This window comes from Delphinus delphis, chromosome 2 (assembly GCF_949987515.2).
Source record: "Delphinus delphis chromosome 2, mDelDel1.2, whole genome shotgun sequence".
NCBI lineage: Eukaryota > Metazoa > Chordata > Mammalia > Artiodactyla > Delphinidae > Delphinus > Delphinus delphis.
In genome coordinates, this window is record NC_082684.1 from 143395613 (window position 1) to 143422168 (window position 26556).

General features: G+C 45.6%; 1 protein-coding gene across 1 annotated transcript in view; it reads left to right on the top strand.

Moving 5' to 3' along the window:
* MYO1E (myosin IE) overlaps positions 1-26556 on the top strand; it is a 202075-nt gene that overhangs the window by 167322 nt on the left and 8197 nt on the right. The window contains exons 20-26 of the mRNA XM_060005875.1: positions 1263-1377; positions 1587-1756; positions 3367-3512; positions 9868-10014; positions 11540-11697; positions 14395-14487; positions 17045-17246. Of these exons, the coding sequence (XP_059861858.1) occupies positions 1263-1377; positions 1587-1756; positions 3367-3512; positions 9868-10014; positions 11540-11697; positions 14395-14487; positions 17045-17246 (1031 nt within the window). The remainder of the gene's footprint in view (positions 1-1262; positions 1378-1586; positions 1757-3366; positions 3513-9867; positions 10015-11539; positions 11698-14394; positions 14488-17044; positions 17247-26556) is intronic.

Below are 26556 nucleotides of genomic sequence, written 5' to 3' on the forward strand. Positions count from 1 at the left end.
TTGGAGTTTGAGATGTGGTTTTGACACAGCTGGGGATGTGAGAAGGAGAAGCTGAATGTCAGGGGGAGATCGATGTGGCTCCAGGGTACAGACCCAGACAAACAAGAGACAACAAATCAAGCCCAGCTGCCTTCAAACCAAGTTCACTTGTTTATTTCTGGAACATTTTAACAATGACATTCATCATCATTACTTTGGGTTTTTATTGGTCCGTTTTATTTTTGTTCCTAGAGAGTCATGTAAACCACTTTCTAGGTGAATGAGAGTTTCCCACCATTTTACGAGTTGATTAGATGCAGGTTTACAGAGAAAGACTTGTACGTCCAGAGACCTTGGTTCACTTTCCAGCCCCACCCAATCTTAGTTCCAGTGTTCTCATCTGTAAAATGGAGATAACACAAATATGTGTTTCATGTAGTTGTTGAGTGGTTGAATGAAAGAATGTGTGTAAAGCATCTAGAATGATTCCTGACCTGTAGTGGGCACTCGGTTCATTACAGCTGCTTGCTGTCATCTTCATTATTCCAGAGCTTTGTTGAGTGGGGTGCGGAAATCAGTATTCATCGTTAAGGTGGCCTGAGTCTCAACACCTGCCAGTGTCTGATATGAGCCCTTCACTGAAACAGTCTCCAGCCCCTCTTGGTGAATCTAAGTCCTAGCTAACACATCTTAAGTCCAGCTCCAGTCACTAGTTGCTATCCCTGCCCCAGTGACTCGTTGGAGATTTCTGTGAGGCAGGAAGTCTATACTTCCGTGGACCCAAGAGGAGGGCAGCCCTCTTTCCACTGCAGCACAGCCTCTGCTCTTGCAAAAGCTGGAAAATTCTAGTAAGAGGCTATAGGCAGCACTAGACAACTGCCTCCACGAGCTCATTTGATCAAGCCACTTAATATCCTCTTTGGATCGAGGTGGGAAATAAGTAGACAAGTGCTGAATCACTCATTTGAGTCTCACAGAGGTTATGAACAAGGCAGGGCAGACACCGTCATTAAGGTGCAAGTGAATACACTCAGATCCAGCTATTTTCCACTATGTTTTTTGTTAAGAGAATATATTATAGTATTATAATATATATTATATTAAAACACTATGTATATATAAAAGCTATAATGATCATAAACACATTTTTTCACCTTTGTTTATGAGTCTGAGAAGTTGCTCCCCATTATGTCCTCGGCCAAACGGAGTGTCCCTGAAATACCCAAAAAAGTGATGTTCAGGTCCTGTGAATTGGCTCACATCGGTCTTCTCTATATTCACAGCTCTTTCTTCTAGAAGAAATGAGAGAGCGAAAGTACGATGGGTATGCTCGAGTGATACAGAAATCGTGGAGGAAATTTGTGGCCCGGAAGAAATATGTCCAAATGAGAGAAGAGGGTACTGTAGTCATTTTGTTTCATGAATTTACCAAATCTAAGAATACTTTTGAACTTAGACGAATTACAAGTTCATTTTACTTTGCATATAATGTCGTGTGTTAAAACCTTGCATTCGTTTCGAGTTCCTCTGTGTCTTTCCACACTGAGCATTTTCCTCCTTCTCGGGGACTGATCCTTCCCCCTTCTCTGCCCTTTTGGGAATTGCAGCCTCTGACCTCCTGTTGAACAAGAAGGAGAGGAGGAGAAACAGTATTAACAGGAACTTCATCGGGGACTACATAGGGATGGAAGAGCACCCGGAACTCCAGCAGTTTGTGGGCAAGAGAGAGAAGATTGATTTTGCAGACACGGTGACCAAGTATGACAGGAGGTTCAAGGTACACACTGACTGCCCACCTCTGAGAGTCACCAAACAGATTCCTTAGTTTTAAAAATAACTCGTAATTTTGCTTTTCTGATTACCAAAACAACATGCTCATCGTAGACAAATTTAGAAAATGCAGATAAGCCAAAAGAAAAGTAGCCACCTGTACCCAGAAACAATCACTGTTAACATTTTGTGTGTATCCGTTAGAACTTTTTTTGCAGGCATACATTTGTATATTTAGTTTTACAAAAATGAGATCTACCTTACATGCTGGTTTATGTCCTAGGTTGTTTTGCTCTTAAAATATGCCACGGAGAACTTTCCATATTAATAGATGTGTCAATATAAATTATTTTGTTAAGCTGCATAGTATCCCATTCAACAGTTGCTTCACTATTTTTTTTTGTTGTTGTTGTTGTTGTTTTGCGGTACGCGGGCCTCTCACTGTTGTGGCCTCTCCCGTTGCGGAGCACAGGCTGCAGACGCGCAGGCTCAGCGGCCGTGGCTCACGGGCCCAGCCGCTCCGCGGCATGTGGGATCTTCCCGGACCGGGGCACGAACCCATGTCCCCTGCATCAGCAGGCGGACTCTCAACCACTGCGCCACCAGGGAAGCCCACTTCACTATATTTTTAACCAGTTTCTCATTAATCTGTTCTCAGTGGGCTTTTTTTTTTTTTTAAACCATGGTAAATAAAAGGATGCAGTGAGCATCCTTTCACATGTCTTTGTGCATTTGTCTTCTGATGCTTTTAGAATAAATTGATAGGAGTAGGCTCATTGGATCCAGAGATTCAGAATATAAAGTGAAGTGTTCTTTCCCATTTTCCCTGAGCAAATGACTATGCAGGGCTTTCACAGAGCCACTGGGGGCCAGCTGATTTTTTTTTTTTTTTTTTTACCTCTTTCCATAGACATTTTCTTTTGCCTGATAAAATCTTGACCCTAATAGTGAAATATGAAGCCACAATAGCTTATGGGCCCATTAAGAGCTTGTTATGTGTGTTGGTTCTTGTTTGTTTTTTTGGTCAGGGAAAAAAAAAAAACAACAATATTAATTTCACAAGAAGGATGATGTTGTTTTGCCAAAACCCAATCATTCCTTACAACCCAAGTATGGTACCAGCTGCTCTGGTGGCAGATGTGAATGCAAACATGAGTGCTTACGTCTCTAAGTAGTGTTTGAGTGTAATACAGTATGTTTATATTAGATTTTTAAGGATTGTCATTGAAATGAAAATTTATCAATTTTAAAAAGTAAACATTTCATGGGCTCACAAAATTTATATATGCACGGATCCCTGAGAGAGAAACATTCTGTAGCAGATCATTGGTAGGGTGGTCCTATGTGTTTGTTAGCCCTGATACCTTAGGTGTTACCTGATGGTCTGCCATTTTTGTAAGTCAAAGAGAGTCAGGTATCAGCAGTTTTACATATGTCAACCTAAGAATCGTGAACAGTGTCCCCTCTTGCTCTCGAGGGACTTAGATGATAAATGGAATGGCCATCCGATGGTAGTGAAAGTTCACTACCTAAAGCAGCGTCCCTTCACCTGGTCACAAATGCCCTTTGTGTGGACTATTGTCACTCTGACACTTTTTCAAACACCTCTCCTTACAGAGCGTAAAGCGAGACTTGCTTCTTACTCCAAAATGCTTGTACTTAATTGGACGAGAAAAGGTCAAGCAGGGTCCAGACAAAGGCCTTGTGAAGGAGGTGCTGAAGCGGAGAATCGAGATGGAGAGGATCTTGTCTGTGTCCCTCAGGTGAGTGGCCAGCGCTGGGGGCAGGGGAGCCCTGTCCCTCCTCAACATCACCAACCGCTGTTCCAAACACAGCCTAGAGAAAGGCCCAGTCAGGCTCCCCAGTTGTAAAAATCATGATGAAGCGAACCCAGTTTCCTCTTCTTCCCAAAGAAGAGCTCATCTTCATGGCTCTCAGGGAGTCCCAAGATGACGAGAAAATTTGCCTTCTGATCTGCTCCTCTGATCAAGGGATACCCAGATCCTTTGTTCCCATAAAATTTGAGAAATAAATGTAGTATGGGAAACAACCAGCACAATTGCTGTTATCGAAGTAGGGCCAGTGTTCCGAGCCCTGCCCCCAAGCCCACCTCGCCCCTGTTGAAGACCTAACCCGTTTCACCAGGAGAGGCCCAAGCACAGGTGGACATTAGGTCATCAGTACTGCGTTTTCGTTTGCTGTGACCTCTGACTGTCCTAGGTGGGAAGTTTCTTTGGACTCCTTGGAGCCCTTTATGCCTATTAATACCCGGGGTGGGGGGTACAAATTGGTCTCCATAATCTGTAGCCCTGGAGTCATTGCCAAATGCTCCCTTTAACTCCAGGTTCACAGGTAGGGGCCCTTGCTCTTCCTGTCAGCACTGTGGCTTTCTTTTGGCAGAGGGGCTTCTATGCATGCTGAGACGTCCCTAAGTCCCCTGCTAACTCCCAGACTAAGTTCCCTCTGATGAGAGGAAATCCTCTCCGTCCACAGAAGGCTAAGAAAAGAGAAAGAAAGGCCCCTTTGAGCCCAGTAGCTTCCTCCTTGAGTCACGTCCCTGGCCCTCCTGAGGATACCACTGCCTCTCTCAGGGCAAGCCCCGGGCTGCCATTGCATTCAAAGCAGAGGTGTTCTGGTTACTTGCAAACATGTCTTCCTGGAATTTGGAACACTTATCCCACACAGAAGACAGAACTGCTGCTCTTAGGAAAAAGCAGGGGTTTTGTGTGCTCAGGCGTCTGATTTACCAGGTGAGAAATCCTGGCTCCAGTGTGATAATCCAAAGCAGATTTTAAGTTGTGTCCATTCTGGCCTGTGTCACTGTGGTTTCTGATTCTATCTGTTCCCAATTTTCCTGATAAAGGGCTAGGCAGTGCAGTGAGGTTAAGAGTAAACCCTTCAGTTCAGAATGTGGTAGAACTAAGCAGGTGAGTCCATCAGCAGCCTTTTGCAGCCCCACCTCAGGTGGGTCTCAGTGCCATGGATTTCACAGAAATGCCCTAGGCACTGTCGGGTTTTTCTGAGAATCTTGTCTGTGTCCCTCGGGTGAGGGTCTTTCTGAGAATTCAGCTCATGGGCCACGACCTGCTGGCCACAGTCTCCTGGCTAGCTGGGCCCTGAGGCTGCCTTTGCTGGTCCAAGGAACCCAACTGGAAGCTTCTCTTTTTTTCTTGCATGGGGACCAGCTATACCTGGGCTAAGCTGGGTGAGCTGAAACGTGCTGTGCACACTTGGCCGTAGCCGTGGCTATAAGCCCAGGAGTCACAGCTTTGGGGCACATGTGCTGATTACTCTGAGAATGATCGTTGTTCTTTCTATTATTATTGCCCACGTCTGTCTGCAGCCTTCATACCATCAAGGAGTGCCTGATCATCATAGGCCTACATTGGTATCGAGCACTTTGACACCTAATATCTTATTGATCAAGTCTTTGAGGCTTATCAAGGTTTGGGATATTCACACTCAAGTTTGTTCCTTCTGTCTTTTTTTTTTTTTTTTTTTTTTCCTCCTCTCTTAGCCTCTGGGGATACAGTGTCTCATAGTAAAATCAGATTCTTTTTCTGCTTCTTTAGTATTTCTAAAGAGAAATACTATTATTTCTTTAGTATTTCTGCATTTCTCTTTAGTATCCTGGACATTTGCTTCCTTGTGGCCTTTCCTTGTTAGAGGATGGAATAAAATGAGGTACTTAGCCTGAAATTTGTTCTGGATCTAGGGGAAAAAAAGAGCCTGTGTCATTTAAACTTGTTATATCTGCATGTTATAGTTACTAAGCCCCAGCTTGCGAAGATTAATACCGTTCCCCCATTTCCTTCAGCCGTTGGGTTAGGCTAGTCATCTAAACCAAGTTAGGAATGCAACCACATGGGGTTGTGGAGTGTGAAATGGATTGAGTAGTGAAATGGAATCCAGAGTAGAAATGGATTGTGGTACCAGGAGAACGTGTGTGTGTGTGTGTGTGTGTGTGTGTGTGTTCTCAATGTATTTCAGTATTGGCATAGAGAAAAATTTTAACAGTTGTCTATCTCTTCGGGAAGAAAGTTGTAATGTGTTTTGAACACTTTAGGAGGCTTACTTCTTGACTGTTGGCTGGAATGACCACCTAATGGATTCTTCTAGTTCAGACTATCAAAGTGTCCTACAAGCTTCATCTTTCAGCCCGTCCCTAACTCTTACAACTACTGGTAAAGCCAAATTGGCTCACAGCTCCCTATTCAAACAAACCAACCATACAAAAAAACTTACAGGACAATTTGGGGAACTATGAACATATCTAACTATTTGATATGAAGGATTTATTGTTCATTTCTTTATGTGTGATAATGGTATTGTGGTTATTTTTATTTAAGGAAGCTTTATCTTTTAGAGATACAGACTGAAATATTTAAGGATAAAATAATATTTATACTCTGCTCTACAGTAACCTAGCTGGTGTGTGGAAGTGGGGGGAATGAGACTGTAGATAGATTTGATTGTCTGTGGCTTGATCATTGTTGAAACCTGACATGTGGAAGTTCATTCTGCTTTTTTAGATATTTGAAATTTTTCATAATAAAAAGTTTTTCCTAATCCTTCAATAGACATCATAGTTTTAGAAGTCTTTACCTTTTTGATTTTTTGGTGTTTTTTTTTTTTTTTTGGCTGCATTGGGCCTTCATTGCTGCATGCAGACTTTCTGTAGTTGAGGAGAGCAGGGGCTACTCTTTGTTGCGGTGTGTGGGCTTTTCATTGCAGTGGCTTCTCGTTGCGGAGCGTAGGCTCTAGGCGCACGGGCTCAGTAGTTGTGGCGCACAGGTTTGGTTGCTCCGCGGCATGTGGGATCTTCCTGGACCAGGGCTTGCACCCTTGTCCCGTGCATTGGCAGGCGGACTCCCAACCAGTGTGCCACCAGGAAAGCCCAAGAAGTCTTTATCTTCTTATAAATGGTAATATATCTAGTTGAATTATAATTGAAATTTTAAGAAAAATGTTTTTTTAACCTACAAGAAAAAAAATAGATTAGACCCAATGGCTCAGAGAGCTACAAAGACTCCAGTTACTCAAAGGGCCAGGAAAATCCTTATCTAAACAAAAGTTAGACCAAAACACTGACACCTGCATTTCTGCCTCGGTTGAAGACGTGGTGAGACGATCAGGAGGTGACCCACTGATATGCAGGTGAGACATCGGATTTCCAAGGCTTTGGGGATTCTGCTGACAGAAGGCCCAGAATGCATTTTTGAAGGATCCTTCAAGAGCTGCTTCTTATCCAAGAACCGTATACTGACCTGGCCTTGCTCTTACTTGAAAAACTCAATTTGCTGGCAGGGTGGCCACAAACTTCAATAGCCCATGTTCTTTGCCTTCCTGTTGTACGTGATGAGATTGGAATTATAAAATCTCCTATGTGGGGTTCTCTCTGAAGCCTCTAATCCGCCTCGTCCTGACAGCTGACCCCCAGAGACCTAAGACCGAGAGCTGTGGGGCTGCCTGTCTGGTTCGGTAGATTTTCCAGTACTTGTACATACTGGGGAAATCAGCCTGGAAGAGGGGGCTTTAGACAGAGGCTTCAGCTGCCCTGGGCATGACATTCTTGCCTAGACTGTTTCATCGCCTGATTGCCCTAAACCTCTGGCGAGAAGAACAGGCTGCTTCACTTCTTGTTCAGCTGACCTGACGCATTCCTGAAATCTTGCCTTGCTGTGGCTTTTGAGCTTTTGGAAACCTGGAATTTCTCTGTTTTTGGACTGATCACCTACCTTGTGTTCAGCTCTGGATCTGAAGGTGAACGAGACACAGTCCCTGCCTTAAGGAGCTCCATCCCGTCCTGGAAGGAGGAGCAGGGCCCTGAGTAAACACGGGGCACACAGCTTACAAGTGTTGAGAGACTGTTATCCGGGATACTCCTGGGACACAAAAGATGGCAGTGAGCCTTTCCCCTGGGGTTGGGTGAAGCTTCTCCCAGGAGGCCTGACACCACGTATATCTGCACTTCCTCAGAGAGATTAATGTAGGATCCCCGGCTGGTGCCACTGGTGTCTCTGGATGGTAGAATTCCGGATAAGGTTTATTTTCTTCTTTTTTTTTAACCTTTGTAGTTTTCAGTTTACTAAAAGGAGCATCTATTTCATAAGCAGGAAACATTTTTTTAAAAGGCTGAAATAAAGGCAGGGGCTGTCCTACCTGAAACTGCCTTTTCAGCTTTAAAAAAAAAAAGAGTTTACCCAGCGTTTTGTAACTAATATTTTTGTGAAGAAGATCTTGGTTAAGGGAGTGAAATAAGATTTTCTCGTGTTGTCAGCAGTACAACAGTGAGCCACAAAGGCGAGAGGAGAAAGAACGAGTAGTCAGCCAAACCAGGGACTAGGAAAGCATCTTTCAACAAGGCCTACTATGCCAGTCGTCTGTAAGGAATTGCAGGTTGAGCATATGAATAAGACGGGGGTGAAGTCCAAACATAAGTCTGAGTTTTTAGAAAAAAAAACAAATGTAAAAGCTTTGTTTTCAGATCTGGGAACCTGGGCTGAGGAGAGGGGAATGAGTTGAAACTCTGGCCTGGGCAAAGATGATTTCCTAACTCTCTGACTCAGGTCACCAAAGGGAGGGGTTTTTGAATCTGATGGTTGAAGTCAAAGTATCCAAACAGCCTCTTCTCATTTCCAGACTCACACTGATAATTGACCTTGATGTTTTGCCCTGCTTGCTTTATTTCTTTATGATCATGAAACTTCTAATACATCTGAGCACATTAAACTACTCAAGGTTTCCTGTGTTGGACTCATTTAATAACCCTGTTGAATAATCACTCTACCGCCTAAAGTACAGCCAGGCAAACAGACATGCCCAGACATGAGTCAGGCAGCTGAAATGGGAGTTTCACTCCACCGCACACACCGAAAAGTGGTGCTTCTTTTCTGCCTCTTCCCCGTTGTACACCCTCCTTCCTAAAGCAGAGGTCTTCTTAGACCTCTGCTTTAGATGGTCTAAACCTTCTTAGATGCTTAGAAGGTATAGACCTTCTTAGATGCTGGGACTTTATTTCTTTAATTTCAAATGACTTGGCAGAGCTGTTGTGAGCAACTTTTACAGAAGTGCCTTTTGGAGTTTTGAATTGCTGTCACTGAAGTGATTAAGACAATTCCAGACTTTTCATCTGCCTAGAAACAGGCAGATGATAGGAGCTTTGTGGCCACACCTTCTGAGGTATATTATTCTCACACTTTTAAGAAAAGATTCCAATTCCAAGTTTGGAAAAGTTTGTGAACAAGGAGGTATAGTGGAGATTGTGAGCTGTCCTGTAATGCCCATTCTCTCCTTTCCATGTGAATAGCTGGCAGCCCACCCAGAGACTACATTTCCCAGGCTCCCTTCACCTAGGTGTAACCAAGTGACACAGTGCTGGCCAATGGGGTGTGAGCAGAAATGACTTGTACAACTTCCTGGTCGTACCTGTAAAGAGGAGGAGTAGACGCCTGGCTCCCAGGCACTGTAGAACTGTTATGTTGGCCCTGAATTGCTTTTACACATGCTCTTGAGTGACAGAGATTAAACCACTGGTTGTCAGGGTCTTCATCACGACAAATCCTAGTGCAGGTAGCATGGTTGTGATGTAGGGATGTTTGAAAACAAACTTTTTTTTTACATATACAGACAAATTGTCCTTAAATTCCTGATTTTAAAAGTCATGTGAGAGAATATTTCACTTATGCTTTTGGTGGGCTATAAACTTCTTTTAAAAGCAGATTTTAGTGACTTTATTTTTGCACGTCATTCTGTTTTAAAGATTTTCAGTTATTACAGAGAGAAAGACAGTGGAAATTTAGTGCTATTTTACAGGATTAAAAAAGGAGTGGAGGGGCTTCCCTGGTGGCGCAGTGGTTGAGAGTCCGCCTGCCGATGCAGGGGACACGGGTTCCTGCCCTGGTCCGGGAAGATCCCGCGTGCCGTGGAGCGGCTGGGCCCATGAGCCATGGCCGCTGAGCCTGCGCGTCCGGAGCCTGTGCTCCGCACGGGAGAGGCCACAACAGTGAGAGGCCCGCGTACCGCAAAAAAAGAAAAAAAAAAAAAAAAAAGGAGTGGAAAAATTCATGGAATAAACAAAACTACAACTTTCATTAAGTCTTTCCAATCTCTTTGCAGTACTATGCAGGATGACCTTTTTATTCTTCATGAGCAAGAATATGACAGTTTGCTTGAATCCGTCTTTAAAACTGAGTTCTTGAGCCTCTTAGCAAAGCGTTATGAGGAAAAAACCCAGAAGCAACTACCTCTGAAATTTAGCAACACGTAAGTTGGGATCTGGGGCCTTGATCTCACTGTTGAGGTCCAGGCTGAGAGGAGGGGAGGCCTATGGGGTGGGGGGATGGGGTCTGACTGGCTTGGGTGCCTCTGAGGAGCCCTGGGTGTCTTGGCTTCCCCCGTGGACACTTAGGGCCTGCAGAAGACAGTCTGGATGGTTGCCACAGGCTTTGAAAACGTCACTTTTGCATTTCTGTGAGATAAGGACTTCATTGCATGGTGTCTCTTATCCTCTGAACAAAGGTCACCAACGTGAGGCCAGGAAAAGGCAGATTTTATATATCACCAATAAAAGAATATTTTATTTAGCAGAGCAGGCAGAAGTAGTGTAAGGCTGAAGCAGAAGAAAGTGATTGGAGTGGAACTTAAGTTCCCAAGATCAATGCGTAATACAGCGTGTTGCTGGGGCATTTGGAGACTCGGGGGCTGTGGATGGCTGGTGTCTTGTGTCTGGGCTCTCACCTTCATTTGCTTTAATAACATTGTCTCGTGGACCAGACACTGGCGGAGTGTTGAACTTCTAATCTCACGTTTGCTGAGTGAGTTATTTGGCTTTTTCTTCCTTCATAATTTCCCCATCTATAAAATGGGGATATCCTCCAGTCTTCCTACTCACAAGGAAGAGGCCAAAGTAAAGCCTTAATCCCGTAAGGAGGGGACCTTTCCATAACTCATGCTGCTGTGGTTACAGTGAAACAGATACTGGAAACAGAATGAATTCATTACAGCTTTTCCAAAGAACAATTTGGCCATGAGTACAGGGGGCAATTATTTTTGTCTGGGAATTTGTGATAAGGGAATAACTCAAAAAAAGGAAGAATATAGCCAAGCCACTCGATAGAATAGTCGGCTACTTGCAATTATGATCTTTCTGTCTTACAACATGAAAAAATATAAGGTAAAAAAAAAGCAAACTATGAAATTGCATTATGTAGGCATATAGGCAATGTGGAAAATGAAAACTGGCCGAGGAGTTCTGCAGTTGTGAGTCAATTTCCCTTTTATTTGGGAAGGGAAATGTTGTCGTTTTCCTCCCTGGGGTAGGGGTGAGGGTGGAGGAATAGAACTTAACTAGCAGCCACATTCTGTGCAAAGATGTGAGCTCTCTGTGTCTGGCATCTCTCGGTCCTCCACAAACACAGACCTGGGCAATCAGAGAGAAACACAGTGACATACCGCAGCGGGTGTGGCCTGGTGACTGGCCTTTCTTTCTGTTCCCGGGGCAGTCCCACCTGTATCCACTTGACAGAGTGACAAAGCGCCTGTACTGGGGTACCTCCCTCACCAACTGGTGTCTCCCAGGGGCTGGACCCCGAATGCTCTGCCTCTGTCGAGGAAACCCACGGACTGTCATGCCTGGCCGCCGGGCCCGGTGCCTGTTCCGATGATCCAGGCTTGCCTTGTTTCTATAGCACGTTTGCCCAGCAGCACAACGCCATGCTGGGGTCTATGAGCCGCACTTTCTCACTGCTCCATCCCGACTTGTTAATTCCAACAAATATGCTTGTCGCAGGCTTGAAATCAAGTTGAAAAAGGAGAACTGGGGTCCCTGGAGTGCAGGGGGCTCCCGGCAAGTGCAATTCCACCAAGGCTTCGGTGACCTGGCCATCCTCAAGCCCAGCAACAAAGTGCTGCAGGTCAGCATCGGACCCGGGCTGCCCAGGAACTCCCGTAAGTGTTCATGGGCCCCACAGGCGGGACCACTGCTAGGCTTCTGGGCTTCCCGCCTGGCCCTCCCTCATCTTTCCCTGAGCCAAACTCTTTTCCTACCAAATGCTCATAACACTGCCCAGATCTGCAGGGCAAAGAACCAGTACTTTGACTGCTTCCTGTGGCTGGGGTTTGCTTCAGATTGAAACATTTCAGACTAAACCAACATCAAGGCAAATGGGCAGGTTAAACCTTTCTGAATGATTTTGTAGTTATGTGTAGTATTCCTGGCATTACAGCATGAATTGCGTTTAAAACAAATCAGTTTGCTGGCTTTACATTTCCCAGCCATTTCCAGTCCGATCTTGTCGACAATACAAACCTCATCCTTTCTGTCAATTTTATTTATTTTTTAAATAAATTTATTTATTTATTTTTGGCTGCATTGGGTCTTCGTTGCTGCACGCAGGGTTTTTCTCTAATTGCGGCGAGTGGGGGCTACTCTTTGTTGCGGTGCGCGGGCTTCTCATTGTGGTGGCTTCTCTTGTTGCGGAGCACAGGGTCTAGGCGCGTGGGCTTCAGTAGTTGTGGCATGCGGGCTCAGTAGTTGTGGCGCACAGGCTTAGTTGCTCCGTGGCATGTGGGATCTTCCCAGACCAGGGCTCGAACCCGTGTCCCCTGCATTGGCAGGCAGATTCTTAACCTCTGCACCACCAGGGAAGCCCTTTTCTGTCAATTTGAAAGAAACTGACCATATTTACCAGCTCCCTACACGGTTTTGCTCTGTTACTGTGCATCACATTTAATACCGCCCTCCTTTGCTGTCAATTGCTTCAGTAGAAGACATACATGCAGTAACTCACAGCACAGTCTGACTTCTTTACTGGCCTTTGATTCTTTTTCTATTTATGATATTTATAAAATTATATTTATAAGGCAGAGTAAAATATATTTATATTAAAATATAATTTATATTATATAAATTATATATAATTTATATTTATAATTTAGAGTAATTACATATGCTATGTACTCATATAATGTAGATATCTTTACAGAATGCAGCCCATGTGTACGGTCGATGAAGAGTATGCCAGGTCGGGAATTCCCTGGTGGTCCAGTGGTTAGGACTTGGTGCTTTCACTGCCGGGGCCTGGGTTTGATCCCTGGTTGGGGAAGTAAGATCCCGCAAGCCACACGGCCAAAAAAAAAAAAAAAAAGAGTATGACAGGTATAAAATAGGCCTTTATGACATCTGTCTACAAGGCGCACATTGGCACGTACTATGTAACTCACTAATACAGTACAGAGAAATAGCCACTCAGAAAAGGTTGGTATATATCTGTGTATCAGTTGGTATTTCCAGAAGACAGCACATTTAGGTGGGATTTTTTTAAGAGACTTTTACATAAAAGGACTCTTTGCAGGGGTGTTGGCAGGGCTAAGGGAACAAAGTTGGGACTCGGGCAGAGAACAGCAGGATCCCACTGTTACTCTAAGGATGTAGGTAGAGGAGATCCCAGAAAAGAATCTGAAAAAGAATGTATGTATATCAGAGTCACTTTGCTGTACACCAGAAACCATAAATCAACTCTACTTCAATCTGGGGAAAAAAAGGAAGAGATACGCCAGCCGCTCTCTCCTCTGGCACCCCAGTCTCCTGCCGGTGCCTCCCACTGACCAAACCCAACTGGAATGCAGAGGCCTAGCACTCCATTGGGCTCAGAACCCAGGGCACAGAGCACGGCAAAGGAGAGCTGCAGATAACCAGCAAGATGTGTATGAGCAACGCTCTCAGCAGGCCTCAAAGTGAAACGTTGTCTAATACGGTGTTTTATTATATCTTCATGGGGAAAAGGGGGCAGGAAGGGGGACACCCTAACCTGGCCTCCTCCCCTTGTCCCAGGACCTGAGACCCAGCTCCTCTGCGTTATGCTGTCATGCCTTATCACTTCCTGCTCTTCTCTTTACTAGGAATTCCCTCTGCACCCCTCTTCCCGCTGGTTTAATCAGCTTCATGTCCTGAAGCTCCTTCATGTCCCACTCGAGACCTTGTTTACTGTGTTCCTTTCCAACACATAGTCTCTGCAGAGATCTCGTCTGGCCCCCAGTGGCCCGGCCGCCCCAGCCCTAATTCCGGCCCACATGAAGCTCCATTTGGCCCTGCTTGTTTTCTAACACTTGCACGTCTGTGTCCAGGGTATCAGTCTGCTTCTACCCTTCAGGGTCTCTGTGTTTACTTAGAAGACTGTAGAACGCAAACTCTGGCGAGAAAGGCTCTGGACTAAAGCAGAGGTGCTGGAGCTGCGGTGTCCTTCACGTCAGTGACCACGATGTGCAGCAGACAGCCTCGGCTTCTGCGGTGCTGTGGTCAGAGCATGAGTGCGAACATTCAGACGTCTCCTCTGTCCCTTTGCAAAGTCTACAACAATAGAAACCCCTTTGTAAGCTTATTAATAACACCTCTTTGTAAAGCTACTGGCTCTGACATTTCAAATCCCTCCCTCCATCACATGTCCTCCAGCCCCTCCCATCCAATAGCTGCGAGGACAATTCTTCCCTCAAACAGCCGTCTCCACTGCAACCAGCCTCCTGCAGATCCGACGGAGACCTGCGTTCCAAACTTCTCAAAAGTTCTCCATAAGCAGAAGACCATCGGGAGCCATAAAACCAGCCAGTAGCCGCCGATCTTAACTTTGTCTTGCTGGTTTATTTCAGGTCCTACCCGAAGGAACACCGTTCAAAGCAGAGGTTATTCCAGCGGGACTCACAATGCCAACTACCCAATGAGAGCTGCCCCTCCGCCACCAGGTAAGCCAAGCATGGGCCATAGACTAGACCCAGATGTGTAAAATACCTTGAGGAAGAAACGCATTAGCCAGTAAGTGCCCACATATTAGCCAGCCGTGAGCCATTTCATTGCCAGAGGTACTCCTCCCAACACAGTGGCCCTACCTGTGACCCCAAAATCCAGGGGAGGCATGGATGAGCTCCTGAGAGTGCACGGTGGCTGAGTCAGCGGTTTGCATTTCCTTACCTGGCAGTGTTACCTCCCTTAGGAAAGGCTTTGTACATCAGTAAGAGGAAATGGAGCTCCTTGTCCATGACGACCAGAATGTCGTCAGCTTTTAAGGTGTAGGACACTGCCTCTATGGAAATTGGAGTTTGCAAGGTCTAACCCCACCACTACTCACCTCCAGCCCAATACCATGACAATACTTTGCAACTAGTTAACAGCTGAGTGAATAAATAGAAAGTCTATTCTTAATCAGATAGAATCTACGAGAACTGCTCCAAGAAATAAAGTAATATCTGGGAGAATACAAAATGGATTCAGAAAAATGTTTAGATCGTATGTTTCATTTTTCTCATTTTTTTAAATGATAAAAATAGAGCATGCAAGTCAAAATCCAAACCCAAATACATGTAAGAGGTTTTGCCCTTCAAAGAATCTGTTTAGTATTGGAAGAGTACTCTCAAAACTCACAAAATGTTTTTCCATCACTCACGATTCAGTTCATGAGGAACTGTCCCCAGAGTGTTTGATGTTAATAAGTTTAGGATTGTAGGTCTGAAAAGGGTCATCTTGGGACCACACTTGACTCAGATCATCCCAGACAAGGAAACTAATTTGTAGCAGTGTCCAAAATAAGCAGTAAAAAGCATTTCTTTTGTCTCCTGCTCTGGAGTCTCACAGTTGGCGTGCTGAAGTATGGACAACCATGCCTATCAGTGAGAAACTAATTCTCATCTCTTTTGGAGTCCCCATCCTGCCTGGCCCAGCTGTCTTTCCTCCCCTCTGCCTTTATCCTTGAAGAAAATCCAAGCACAAAAGAACCTAAGAGAACCAGTGTAGTGTTTTGTTACTACTTATGCGCCAGCCGCCCGTGCAAAATCCTGGCCAGACCACCTGGAAAGCTCATTTGCCTCAGCTGTGTTGGCCACAGTCGGCTCAGACCAAATACCTGACCTTGAGCACAGCTCCCAACCTCTGTGTGTGACAGTTCCTTCATCAATAAAAGGAGGCGATTGGACCCCAATCCCTTACATCAGTACTTCTCATACTATCTATGATGAAGGATCAAGGGCTTGGGGTTTCGTTTTGTTTTGTTTTGGGTTTTGGGGGGGTTTTTAACTTAATTTTTAATCCATCACGAACTATTCTTTTGTAAGATATAATAAAAGTTACTAGAAGAGTGGAATTTTAAAAGCATTCAAAATGTAAGCCAAAATTTCTTACTAGATTCAACAGACATGAGATATGTCTGTGAAACTGCTGTGAACGTTTCTAAATGCTTGCTCTTAATTTCTGAGCTTATTGATGGTGGGTGGGTCACGAGTGGCACGGAGCAGTCCATCTATGGGACCCCTTTTGAGTATCATGGCCCTGGAACACGTCCCACTCTGGATGCCCTTCTGCTGTCCTTGGCAACCTTGGCAGCATGTGGGGTCTCCGCAAGCTCCTTGTCTCTTTCATGAAGAAATTGACACTCTGAAAGGTCAAGTATCTCGCTCAAGGTCAACACAGCTATCAGAGGCAGAGCCAAACCTGAACCCCGAGTTGCCTTATAAACTAAGGGTCATCCCACTGGTACCAAAGAGTTCTTCTCTTAATTCGCATGGAAGAGGTTTGCTTTACGGTGGCTTTACCAAAAGCGTGCCTTGGGGAGCCTTGTTCCCCTTCACTCTTCCCCAAATCTGTCAGTGAGAGAAGAGATAAGGGCTTCTTCATACATAGCTGGGAATGACAGTGCCGCTTTCAGCCAGGGCGCACGGTTTGGAGCCCAGCACCAGTCTGTTATTTACCAGATAATGCGATCTTGACCAGGAACAGTTTGGCTAAGACAGCTTGCTCTCTCCAGATTAATCCAACCAACGGCCACATCTCCCCTGCCTGTGTGGGGTGCTCCCTTCACCTCCCACAGCTCCTGCAGAGGACACCCCAGACTGACCCCTTGAAAATGGATGTCCAGCTGTTTAAACAGCTGGCTGCCAGCCCTCCTGAATCACAACGTCATCATTTTTTTTAGACCCAAGAATGTGCCTCCCAACTAGCTGCAGGCTTACCTTTCTTTGACCGTTGGCTTCGAAACCCCGGAACATTTTTGGTGGTTCTAAAGTCAGGATCAACAAGCACGCATGAGCGTCTGCTATGTTGCAGGCACTGGCCGGGCAGTGTACAATGTCTTGGGCTCTATGCCTCGCAAAATATGAGAAGTCATGCCCTCCCTTATTTCAGAAGGGGAAACTGAGGCCTGGCAAAGCTAAGTAACTCACTCTTGGCTAACGGGTGGAAAACAATTTGGAGAGCCTTTAGCATAGGATCAGAAATTTTCTGCTTTGTTTTCTCCTCTTTCCCACTTTCTAGGCTACCATCAGAATGGAGTCGTTAAAAACCAGTTTGTGCTGCATCCCCACGCTGCTGGAAACCAGAGGTCCACTCAGAGGAGCCTGTGCCCTTCTATGGCTCGCCCACCCTTACCGCGACAACAGTCCGTTGGCTCAGACCGAGTGTCACAGACGCCGGAGAGCTTGGATTTCCTCAAGGTCCCAGACCAGGGTGCTGCAGGGTAAGAGCCCCACCTCCCATGGGTGAAACTCACGACCTCCATCTCCACCAGCCACACCAAGGCTCAAGGATTTGGGGGGCCATCCACGCATGATTCTCAAGGTTGGTTTTCCACCCACGTGTGTTGTCATCCAGCCCCAAGGCTGTGAAGCCCTCGGTTGCCATTTTCTAAAAGTACAGGCAAGTTGATCCCACACACTTCATTCCCCAGAGAGGCCTTATCTCGGAAACATCACAAGAGGGGTCCCCTTCCACCCTGAGATCTGATCGCTCTGTGACCTTTTTTGCTCTCTGGGATGGTTGAGGAATAATGGGGGTTTCGATTTATATCTGTGCCTGAAGTTGCGTAAACACAACAGCTCAAAGAGTCATTAGATACATAAAGAATACCATCCCAGCATTCTATAGATGCAGATGTTTGGTTATGAGGACAAATCTTCAGGGCTTTAAAATGAGACCCTCTCTGCCTTTCTATAACAGAAAATGAAGAGGGGAAGAAAAGAAACCAAGGCTTTTTAGTTGAAGGAAGTAAAGATTCCTGGAACTCTGTGTAGATATTCAGAGTTATCAGTGTAGGAAGTGGGTTTGCTGGGTCCTGTGGAGTCACCAGGCATATCACTAGGGCCAACTGCAAGACAAGTGAGTGAACTCTGCTGGGGGGTAGATTTTGGCACCAGTAAACAAAAGAACATTCCAGTAGCCCAAAGATGAACTACCCTAGGATGTAAGGAGCACCTTGTCCCTGGAAGTATTCAGGGACGGGCTGGATGGAAATCACCAGGCTGGAGTATTATAGAGCGATGGTGTCACATACCAGATAAGGATGAGAATCCTGTTTCAGCCCCTGTTACCTGTCTAATATTGGACCTGCTCCTAACCCTCTTTGAGTTTCATTTTGTTTATCTGTACACTGAGGTAATGCCACCAAGCTTGCAGGGTTGCTGGGGGTGGGGGGACGACTAGAGAAAATCTGCATAAGACACCTACCATGGTTCCAGGCATGTAGGAGGCTACTCAGTCAGCTGTAGCTCGATGACGATGATGGTGGTGATGAAGCAATTGTTATCTCGTGGTGGATGAGCTCGTGACTTTTGAGGAATCTTCCGACTCTGCATGATTCTCAGTAGTTCTCTCTGCCTAACCCGATCGTGGGGTTACTGCAGCCCACTCTTCCCCTCCCTCCTGCCCACCTCCGTTTTCTATTCTCACCGTATCTATAGAATGAAGAACTTTCAAGTGTGATCAGGAGACTTGTGTACAAAATAGGGCAGTGCCGGGTGAGAGGCAACAGCTCCTTCCTCTGGGTGGGCAGCCACCCATTCACTTCCAGGCCTTCTCAAAGACCGCAGAGCTCTTAGGAACTTTTCCGGACGTCACCAGGTTCTTTCCTGGTGTTCCTTTTCCCCTAGCAAGTCTTACCTCCTTTGGGCTACAGAGAGGAAAGCACCTTGGTTTTATACAAATGGCATCAGTAGAGTGGCTGCCACTTTCTATTAGATCCCCTCTGTGCTCCCCCAACTCTTGCATAAGTAGCTCTGTCCCACCAGTTTTAATGATCATGGTTTACCTGATTGGCTTGGTCTAAAGAGGAAGTTCTCCTACTTTAATGTACACCAGAATCACCTGGAGAACCTCCTGGCCCACTTCCAGTATTTCTGATTCGATAGGACCAGGGTAGGGGCCAAGAATTTACATTTCTACCAAGTTCTGAAAGGATGGTGGTGCTGCTGACCCGGGGAGCACATTTTGAAAACCACTTGTCAAGTCATTTTGATGAAACCAGGGAAGTTTTGTAGGAAGGTGAATTGGAAGGGTGCTGTTGAGGCAACTGGAGCCTTACTCCCTAACCCAGGCCTATACTATTCAAATGGACGGAAGAAACTAAAATAATCAGACAAGACTTCCTGGGCCCAGTCTGATTTCCCGAACTAGGCAGGGGATTAAAACCAGTCAGCAAAATGCACCAAATCTCTTAGCTCTGTCTGCTAGCTTCCTACTTGCTTTGGTTTTGGCAAGCAAAACCATCTTTCCAGCCTGCTTTGCAAGTTACAGACTTGCACACCAGCCAGCTGGGAGCATCTGTCAGCCAAAAGGCAGGCAATTTAGGAACATTGTGTCTTACCCGAGGCTGCTCCCTTCCAGCCCTCAGCTGCGCTGTTCCCTATTTAAGTCTTATCACACCCTTTGCCACCTTTAGGCCTAAAGATCAGGCATACGTGATGCTATTTTGGCAGTGGCTGTGGGGCTGGAAGGAGAGGGAACCTTCAGAACCGTCTACTAGGCAGTATGATCTTTCTGTATGTAAAACTTGTGTGTAAAACTCGTATGAGGCACACTGAGTCCTGTAGCTACAAGAATCCCAGCCAGCCTCCTCTTTGTACACTTAAATCTGCTGTGATGCAGATATTCCTTAAGAAATCATACTCTGATCAAAAGGCTGAGCTTTTTCTTTGTATTTATTTTCTAAAACACATAAAGTCAAAGTTAAAATAATTTCTAATGTGGCCAGAGACTTTAGACGAGCATTTCAGGGGCCTCGTGGTTACCTACATTCAACGGTTCTTCTTTGCCAAGAAAACATGAATTGCATTTATTCCGTGGGACGTTGCTGGAGCAAACAGGGACCTTTGGGGTCCCGAGCTTGTACCTTTCCACAGAGACGGAAGTTCCTGTTTACATTACAGTCCCAAACAGTGCCCTTGAATTTACCAACCTATAAAAGGGAGATTACCACCAAGTCTCCTTGGACTTTCAACTCCTGGGTTCATCTTTCCCTCTCCCACCCTCAGTGCACTTTTCTTTACAGACATATTTAGCATAAGCAGTCATCTCTTTTGGATCGTGCAATGTGGATAAAATCAAATGGTGTAATTAGCACCTCAAGTTAATTCAGGAACGTCTTTGTCAGTTTATTTCGGGTTCAGTCGGTTTGGGTTTTATGCTTTTTGGGTTTTTTGTGTTTGCTTTTGGAGAGAACATGAAGCCTTCACTAAATTAATTACCACCCCAGCTGGATTCTTTTCCCTTGCCATGCCATGTTTGTTGTCATCATCATTATTACCATTGACCAGGAAAACTAAGACGTAGAAGGAATCATAATCTTGTAGTCCCTTAACATACCTTTTGAACAGTCTGATTCAGGTTCACGATCTTCCTGAGTCTCAGGGAAAGAGAACAGGTAAAGCAAGAATCCGTATAAATAGTTCACTCATCAGCCTTTGCTCTGGCTTCACAGCAACACTTGATTTGCCAATCAAGTGTGCTTTATATTTTCCCTCCTATGACTGAGATGTACATAGTCTGCCTCCAGTTCATTACTGGAGGCATTAAAACCCAGACTGGAAATGTTTTTTTCTGTTGGCCTTTTTAATCCTGTGGTCCATTTCATGGGAGGACAACTTCAGGAAATTTCAAGGTACTCCAGAGATTAATCCAACTAGAAGTTGGAGAAACAGAAAAATATTGAAAGTGCTCAGCGGTAGGGCTTCTGGCCATGCCACAAAAGAAGGATCGATAGAAAAATTTAAATGCTGCCTGTGTGTCTCTTGACAGGATTCTCCTAATGGAGCCATATTTTTCAAGGAGCTTAAAATTTCCAACAAGTGTCCAACAGCAATATTTCTTAACCCATAATCTGCAGGAGCAGCAGCCATGCCCTGGCCCAGGCAGACACGAAGCTTAGGAATTCCTGGCATCCGTTCCCAAATTTCCAGTCATGTTTATAGATTCAACCTTTTGGAACACAGCACATTTTAAAGAGCCAGTGAAATAAAATGCCATTATTTTCCTTCTTGGAATTTCAAGACATAAATTTCACATCTGCAGAACAAAGACATGATATTTGAAAGCTTAATCCCAGCTCACCCTGTCATAGATGAGGCATACCCGGGTGTCCCAGAGGTGTGGAGACTGCAGAGAAGTTCACAGAAGGTGGAGAAGGTGGCCTGGCCATGTGCAGAGAGCACAGATTCACACTTGCAAGGACTGGGTATGAGTCCCGGGTCATTTGTTCCTTCCTTCATTGATTCATGCATTGAATATTTACTGAACCATGTGCCTGCTGTGTGCCACGTGCCGGCCACATGGATTGTTTCACTAATTACCAGCTGACACCCTCGTGTATGTCACTTAATCCTCCTACACCTTGGTTTCCTCACCTATACTGTATAATAGAGCGAATAATCAGAAATGTAAAACCCAATCGGGGTGTCAGGAAGGTTAAATAAGGGCTTTGTAAACTATGAAGCACAATGCAACTTGAAAGTTTATTTATATTTATTTTATGACTGTTAGTCATGTGGTTTGGTCTTGCAGGGAAATATTAATATTCTACCAGGATTGAGAAGTGGGTGTCCCCTGGCCCAGTGGCTTTACCCTCAAGAGCTCAAACCTCTGGCCTGCATAGAGCTCTAGACGCCATGAGGGGCTAAGCTTCAGGCATTGCTGGCTTTAATGGGGGGGCGGGGGGGAATGGGCAGCCTAGCGAAGCCAAGACAAGGGGACGAGTCAGGGAGACACCCTCTCCCCGTCCCGCTTCCCTGACACACACACATCTAATAGCCATGCCTGCTCTCTGTGGGCTCAGAGCAACAGCAGAACAGAGAGCTGAGAGGTAATATTGCAACAGACACTAGCTGCATTTCAATAACTAAATAAAGTCCAAAACTCCTTCTCCTGCTTTACTATTCCACAGTCTTTTTCTAGTTAAACCTCGTTTGCTCCAATCACTATAACAACCTACATCCCAGGAACAGAGCGAATGAACAATACCTGACTTTACAGCGCTTCGTTGTCATTGATGTCACTTGGCGTTTTGTGTTCTTGTGGGCTTCTGGCCTCTTGAGAGACTAGGCAGCTGTCCACGAGGGCTCAGAGGTCGGTCGGCATCCCGATGTCTCAGGGCGAAGGCACCACTTGGTCTTCCCAGGCACTAAAACGGGGCTTTTCTAGCAGTGCAGGTTTTCACAAAGCAAACTGGGTATAATGTGCTTGACTACTCAGGAAACTTTGTGGTGTGGGTTATAATGTGACTGCCATTAGATGTTTAATTCCCTACTCAGAAAAAGACCTGCTGTAAAAGCAAGGTGCTGTAGCCGAGCTTCTTCATGCGTTTCTCTTCTTAATGAAGAATAGACACAATAAAGTGGTAAATGTGTACAGTCCCTTGGTATCCACGGGGGATTGGTTCACACACACACACACACACGCCAGATAGAAAAATCCGTTCATGCTCAAGTCCCTTATATAATATGGCATAGTATTTGCATATAACCTATGCACATCCTCCTGTGTACTATAAATCATCTCTAGGTTACTTATAATACTGAATACAATGTAAATGTTAGGTAAACAGTTGCCCTGCCCAGCAAATTCTACTTTTGCTTTTTAGAGCTTTCTGGAATTCTTTTTCTGAATATTTTCCAATCTCAGTTGGTTAAATCTGTATCTGGGATGCAGAACCCATGGATGTGAAGGGCCAACTGTACAGATTACCCTGAAAACGACGGGTCACATAGTAACAGGAAAACTAAATTACACTGTGCCAGAGTTACATATAATGAAACAGCTGGATTTGCTCTGTGATGCAGAGTTTTATAACTGTATACCAGTGGCAGTAGGAAAAATAACTTTGTCTTTGTGAGTCTGAAATTCTTACTCCTGCCCCCATTATCCCAATGAAATAGTTGCTTTTATAACAGTTTTCAATCTTGTGAGGTTTATTTGGAATACAAATATCATAAAATGTAAGCACTACCAAAATGATCTAAATCCTGCATATCCATTACAAAATAAATCTAGGCAAAGCACTTTTAGATGAGTGAAAGTGAGTTATCATGAGGGTGGTGGAGGGACAGCAAGTGGTGTGCTGTGAACGGCTAGCTCTCTGGGGATGAAAAGGCGAGAGCTGTAACATTTGTCAGTTTCTGCTCACTGTGGCTGATTTCAAGCTACCAGGGTGACTACCCCTGGTCCCAGAGCTGGGGGGAGATGTACAGTCTCCCACTGTCCTACTGTGTTCCCACCACAGGTAGGCAGCAGATGTTCATAACTTCAAGAGCATGGAGAGATGTAAAATGTGGTAAGATAATTAGGTAGGGTCAGATTATGAGTATTTGTTGCCTTTGCTTTTAATATAATTTATTCAGTTAAATGTGTTCAATTTCATCTTTAATAATGACTCTGTTTAACAACTGACCACAAAACTCCTGAAAGCGTAACAACCCTCTCTCACAGGCTGGGCTGAGCCAGTTCCTGCTCCCTGGGCACGGGGATCTTGTTTGCTGTGTAAGAAAATCTCAATCCCTTTTTCATGGCTGTAAGTGGAGTCAACCAGCACCTAAACGACCTTGATAATTTCTGGCAGCTGGTGGTAGAAAGCCATCCTCTCTCCTCATTATTGACTGCACAGGATCGCCACCTAGTGGTGGAAGGGGATTGTCTGGGTTGAAGGAAGGCTGAGTCTGTCGAACAGAGCTGGGAAAATGGCTGTTCTCGCAGACCGATTCCTGTGGTGCTTTCCAGATCCACAGTATGGTGAATGGAGAGAGTGATCGCCCCATCGGGGCAGGCTTCCTGTGTCCCATGGTACACCTGACCGTAGGGATCTTGTTGCGAGCACTCTGTAAAGCCTTCTTAGAATTAGAAGAAGGGCCTGGGCCGTTGCCGGAATTCCCTCTTTTTACCCCGTGAAGACACTGATCCCTAAACAGGTGAAGTGATGGCCCCAAGTCACATGCCAGCCGGTGTCAGAACTGGGCCTCAAACCCAGTGCACTGACTCTGACTCTTAAGCCACTGTCCCTTCTGCTACTCCCTCAGAACATGCAGATTGAGGCCACACAGTCTTCCTGGGCCTGGCGCCAGGTCCAGGGTCTACAGTGGTGAGAACAGCCACCCGCATGGAATCTACTGCCCTGCCAGGGAGTCAGCTGGTACAGGCCCCTGTCCCACTGCATTGATCCCCTGCTCTTAGCAGGTGCAGGCTACCAGAGGATGCTGCCCGGGGTGAAACAAGACCCAAAGGCTGAGCAGGAGTTAGCAGCGGTGGTCAGGGGGTGGGGAGCATGGCCAGACCATGGGGCCAGAAAGGTCAGTGTGGCTGGAGCTCTGGGAGCCTGCTGCGTATGCATCGTGCCATCCCCTGATGAAGCCAGCAAGAAATTCCAGGAACCTAGGTCAGTCATTTCGTGGGAATTGTTGTGAGATTAAATGAGGCAACATCTGAAAATGCCCAGCACGGTACCTTGCGCAGAGCTCCAGGCAGGGGTTCCCAGACCACGCCCCCTCTGTCAACACTCACAAGAAGAGAGGACATGCTTGGATGTGAGAATGAGGCAGGAGTGACCAGTGAGAAGGAGGGCTTTGCTGTAACTGGCTCACTTTGCGAAGGTGCTGCCCTACTGGAGCAGTTGTACCCTTTCCTGGTTACAGAGGACATTTAAAAAGGAAAAAGCCAGACAGTGGTTACCTCGGGATTGCCTAAGCAGCCCCTTTCCTGATGCAAAATGCAGAGCTGTTCTCCACCTCCACGTCCATTCCCCATCAAACACAGTCCCCCAGTCCACACTCTGCTCCCCAGCAAACAACGCCCCATCTCGAAGCTACCTGGAATCTCCCCTCTCCCAACTGTGGAGTGCTCTGAGCTCCATTCAGCCAAGGGATAAATGACCAGATGACTTTACACTGCATGGTAGCAGTTGTCCAGGGACAATCAAGCCAGCTGTTGCCAAGAGTTTACTGTACATGGGAACCCAAATCCCCCAGTAATCCCTGAGGTTTTACTTTGATTGGTTTTACTGAGGAAGTAGGCTCTGATGCCTTAGGATCAAAGACCGTGAAGCGGCTGTGTTCACACAGGTGTTTAAATGGTCCCCTCACCTCCATCCTCTCCTCCACTATGTCCCGTATCCTGGGTGGGACACTCAGCAGCTGCTTGCGTACAGGCTGGCTGAGCTCACTCTGGGTATCAGGAGTGCACTTCAGAGCCCAAAGAGGCCCATGCGATTTACTTTCTTTTTTTTAAAGCAGCTTTTTTGAGATATAATTTACATACCATAAAATCAACCCATTCAAATTACAATACGGTTCAAGAGGGACTTCCCTCGCGGTCCAGTGGTTAAGGCCCTGCACTTCCACTGCAGGGGGCACGAGTTCGATCTCGTGTTGGGGAACTAAGATCCCACGTGCCTGGCGGCACGGCCAAAAAAAAGTACAATTCGACAGCTTTTAGTATAGTCACAGAGTTGTGCAACCATCATCATAATCTAACTTAGGAAGATTTTCGTTATCCCAAAAAGAACCCTTCTTCCCCTTAGCAGTCATTCCCCCATCCCCCAGCCCTAGGCAACCACTAATCTACTTTCTGTCAGTATAGATAAGCCTTTTCCGGACATTTCATATAAATAGGATCATCCTTCTTTTGTTAACTTTACTCCTAAGTATTATATTCTTTGTGTATCGTAAATGAAATTGTTTTCTCAATTGCATTTCTGAATTGTTCATTGCTAGTGCATTAGAAATAGAGCTGTTTTTTTTTATCATTTATATTTTGGCTGTGTTGGGTCTTCGTTGCTGCACATGGGCTTTCTCTAGTTGGAGCGAGTGGAGGCTACTCTTGGTTGTGGTGCGCGGGCTTCTCATTGCACTGGCTTCTCCTTGTTGCGGAGCATGGGCTCTAGGCGCGCAGGCTTCAGTAGTTGCAGCACACAGGCTCAGTAGTTGTGGCATGCAGGCCCTAGAGCACGTGGACTTCAGTAGTTGTGGCGTGTGGGCTCAGTAGTTGTGGCGCACAGGCTTAGTTTCTCCTCAGCATGTGGGATCTTCTCGGACCAGGGATTGAACCCGTGTACCCTGCATTGGCAGGAGGATTCTTAACCACCGTGCCACCAGGGAAGTCGCCAGATAATTTTTATATATTGATCTTGTGTTCTGTAATCTTGCTGAATCTTTTTATTCTAATAGTTTTTTTTTTAAAGTGTATTCCTTAGGATTTTCTATGTGCAAGATCATCTCATCTGCAAATAGAGGTATTTTTACTTCTAATCTGTATGACTTTTATTTTCCTTGACTAATGGCTCTGGCTAGAGCTTCCAGTGGGTATTGAACAGAAGTGGTGAGCTAACACCTGTGTTTTGTTCCTGATCTTAGGGGGAAAGTATGTTTGTCACCAGCAAATATGATGTAGGCTAGGAGTATGTGGACGGGGTCCTAACCCCAACCAGGGGTCAGACTTCCATGAAGACAGGTAGGAAGATGCCAGTGTGGCCTGCAGCAGGATGGGAGGCTGGGAGCCAGCACTGCCACACCTGACAG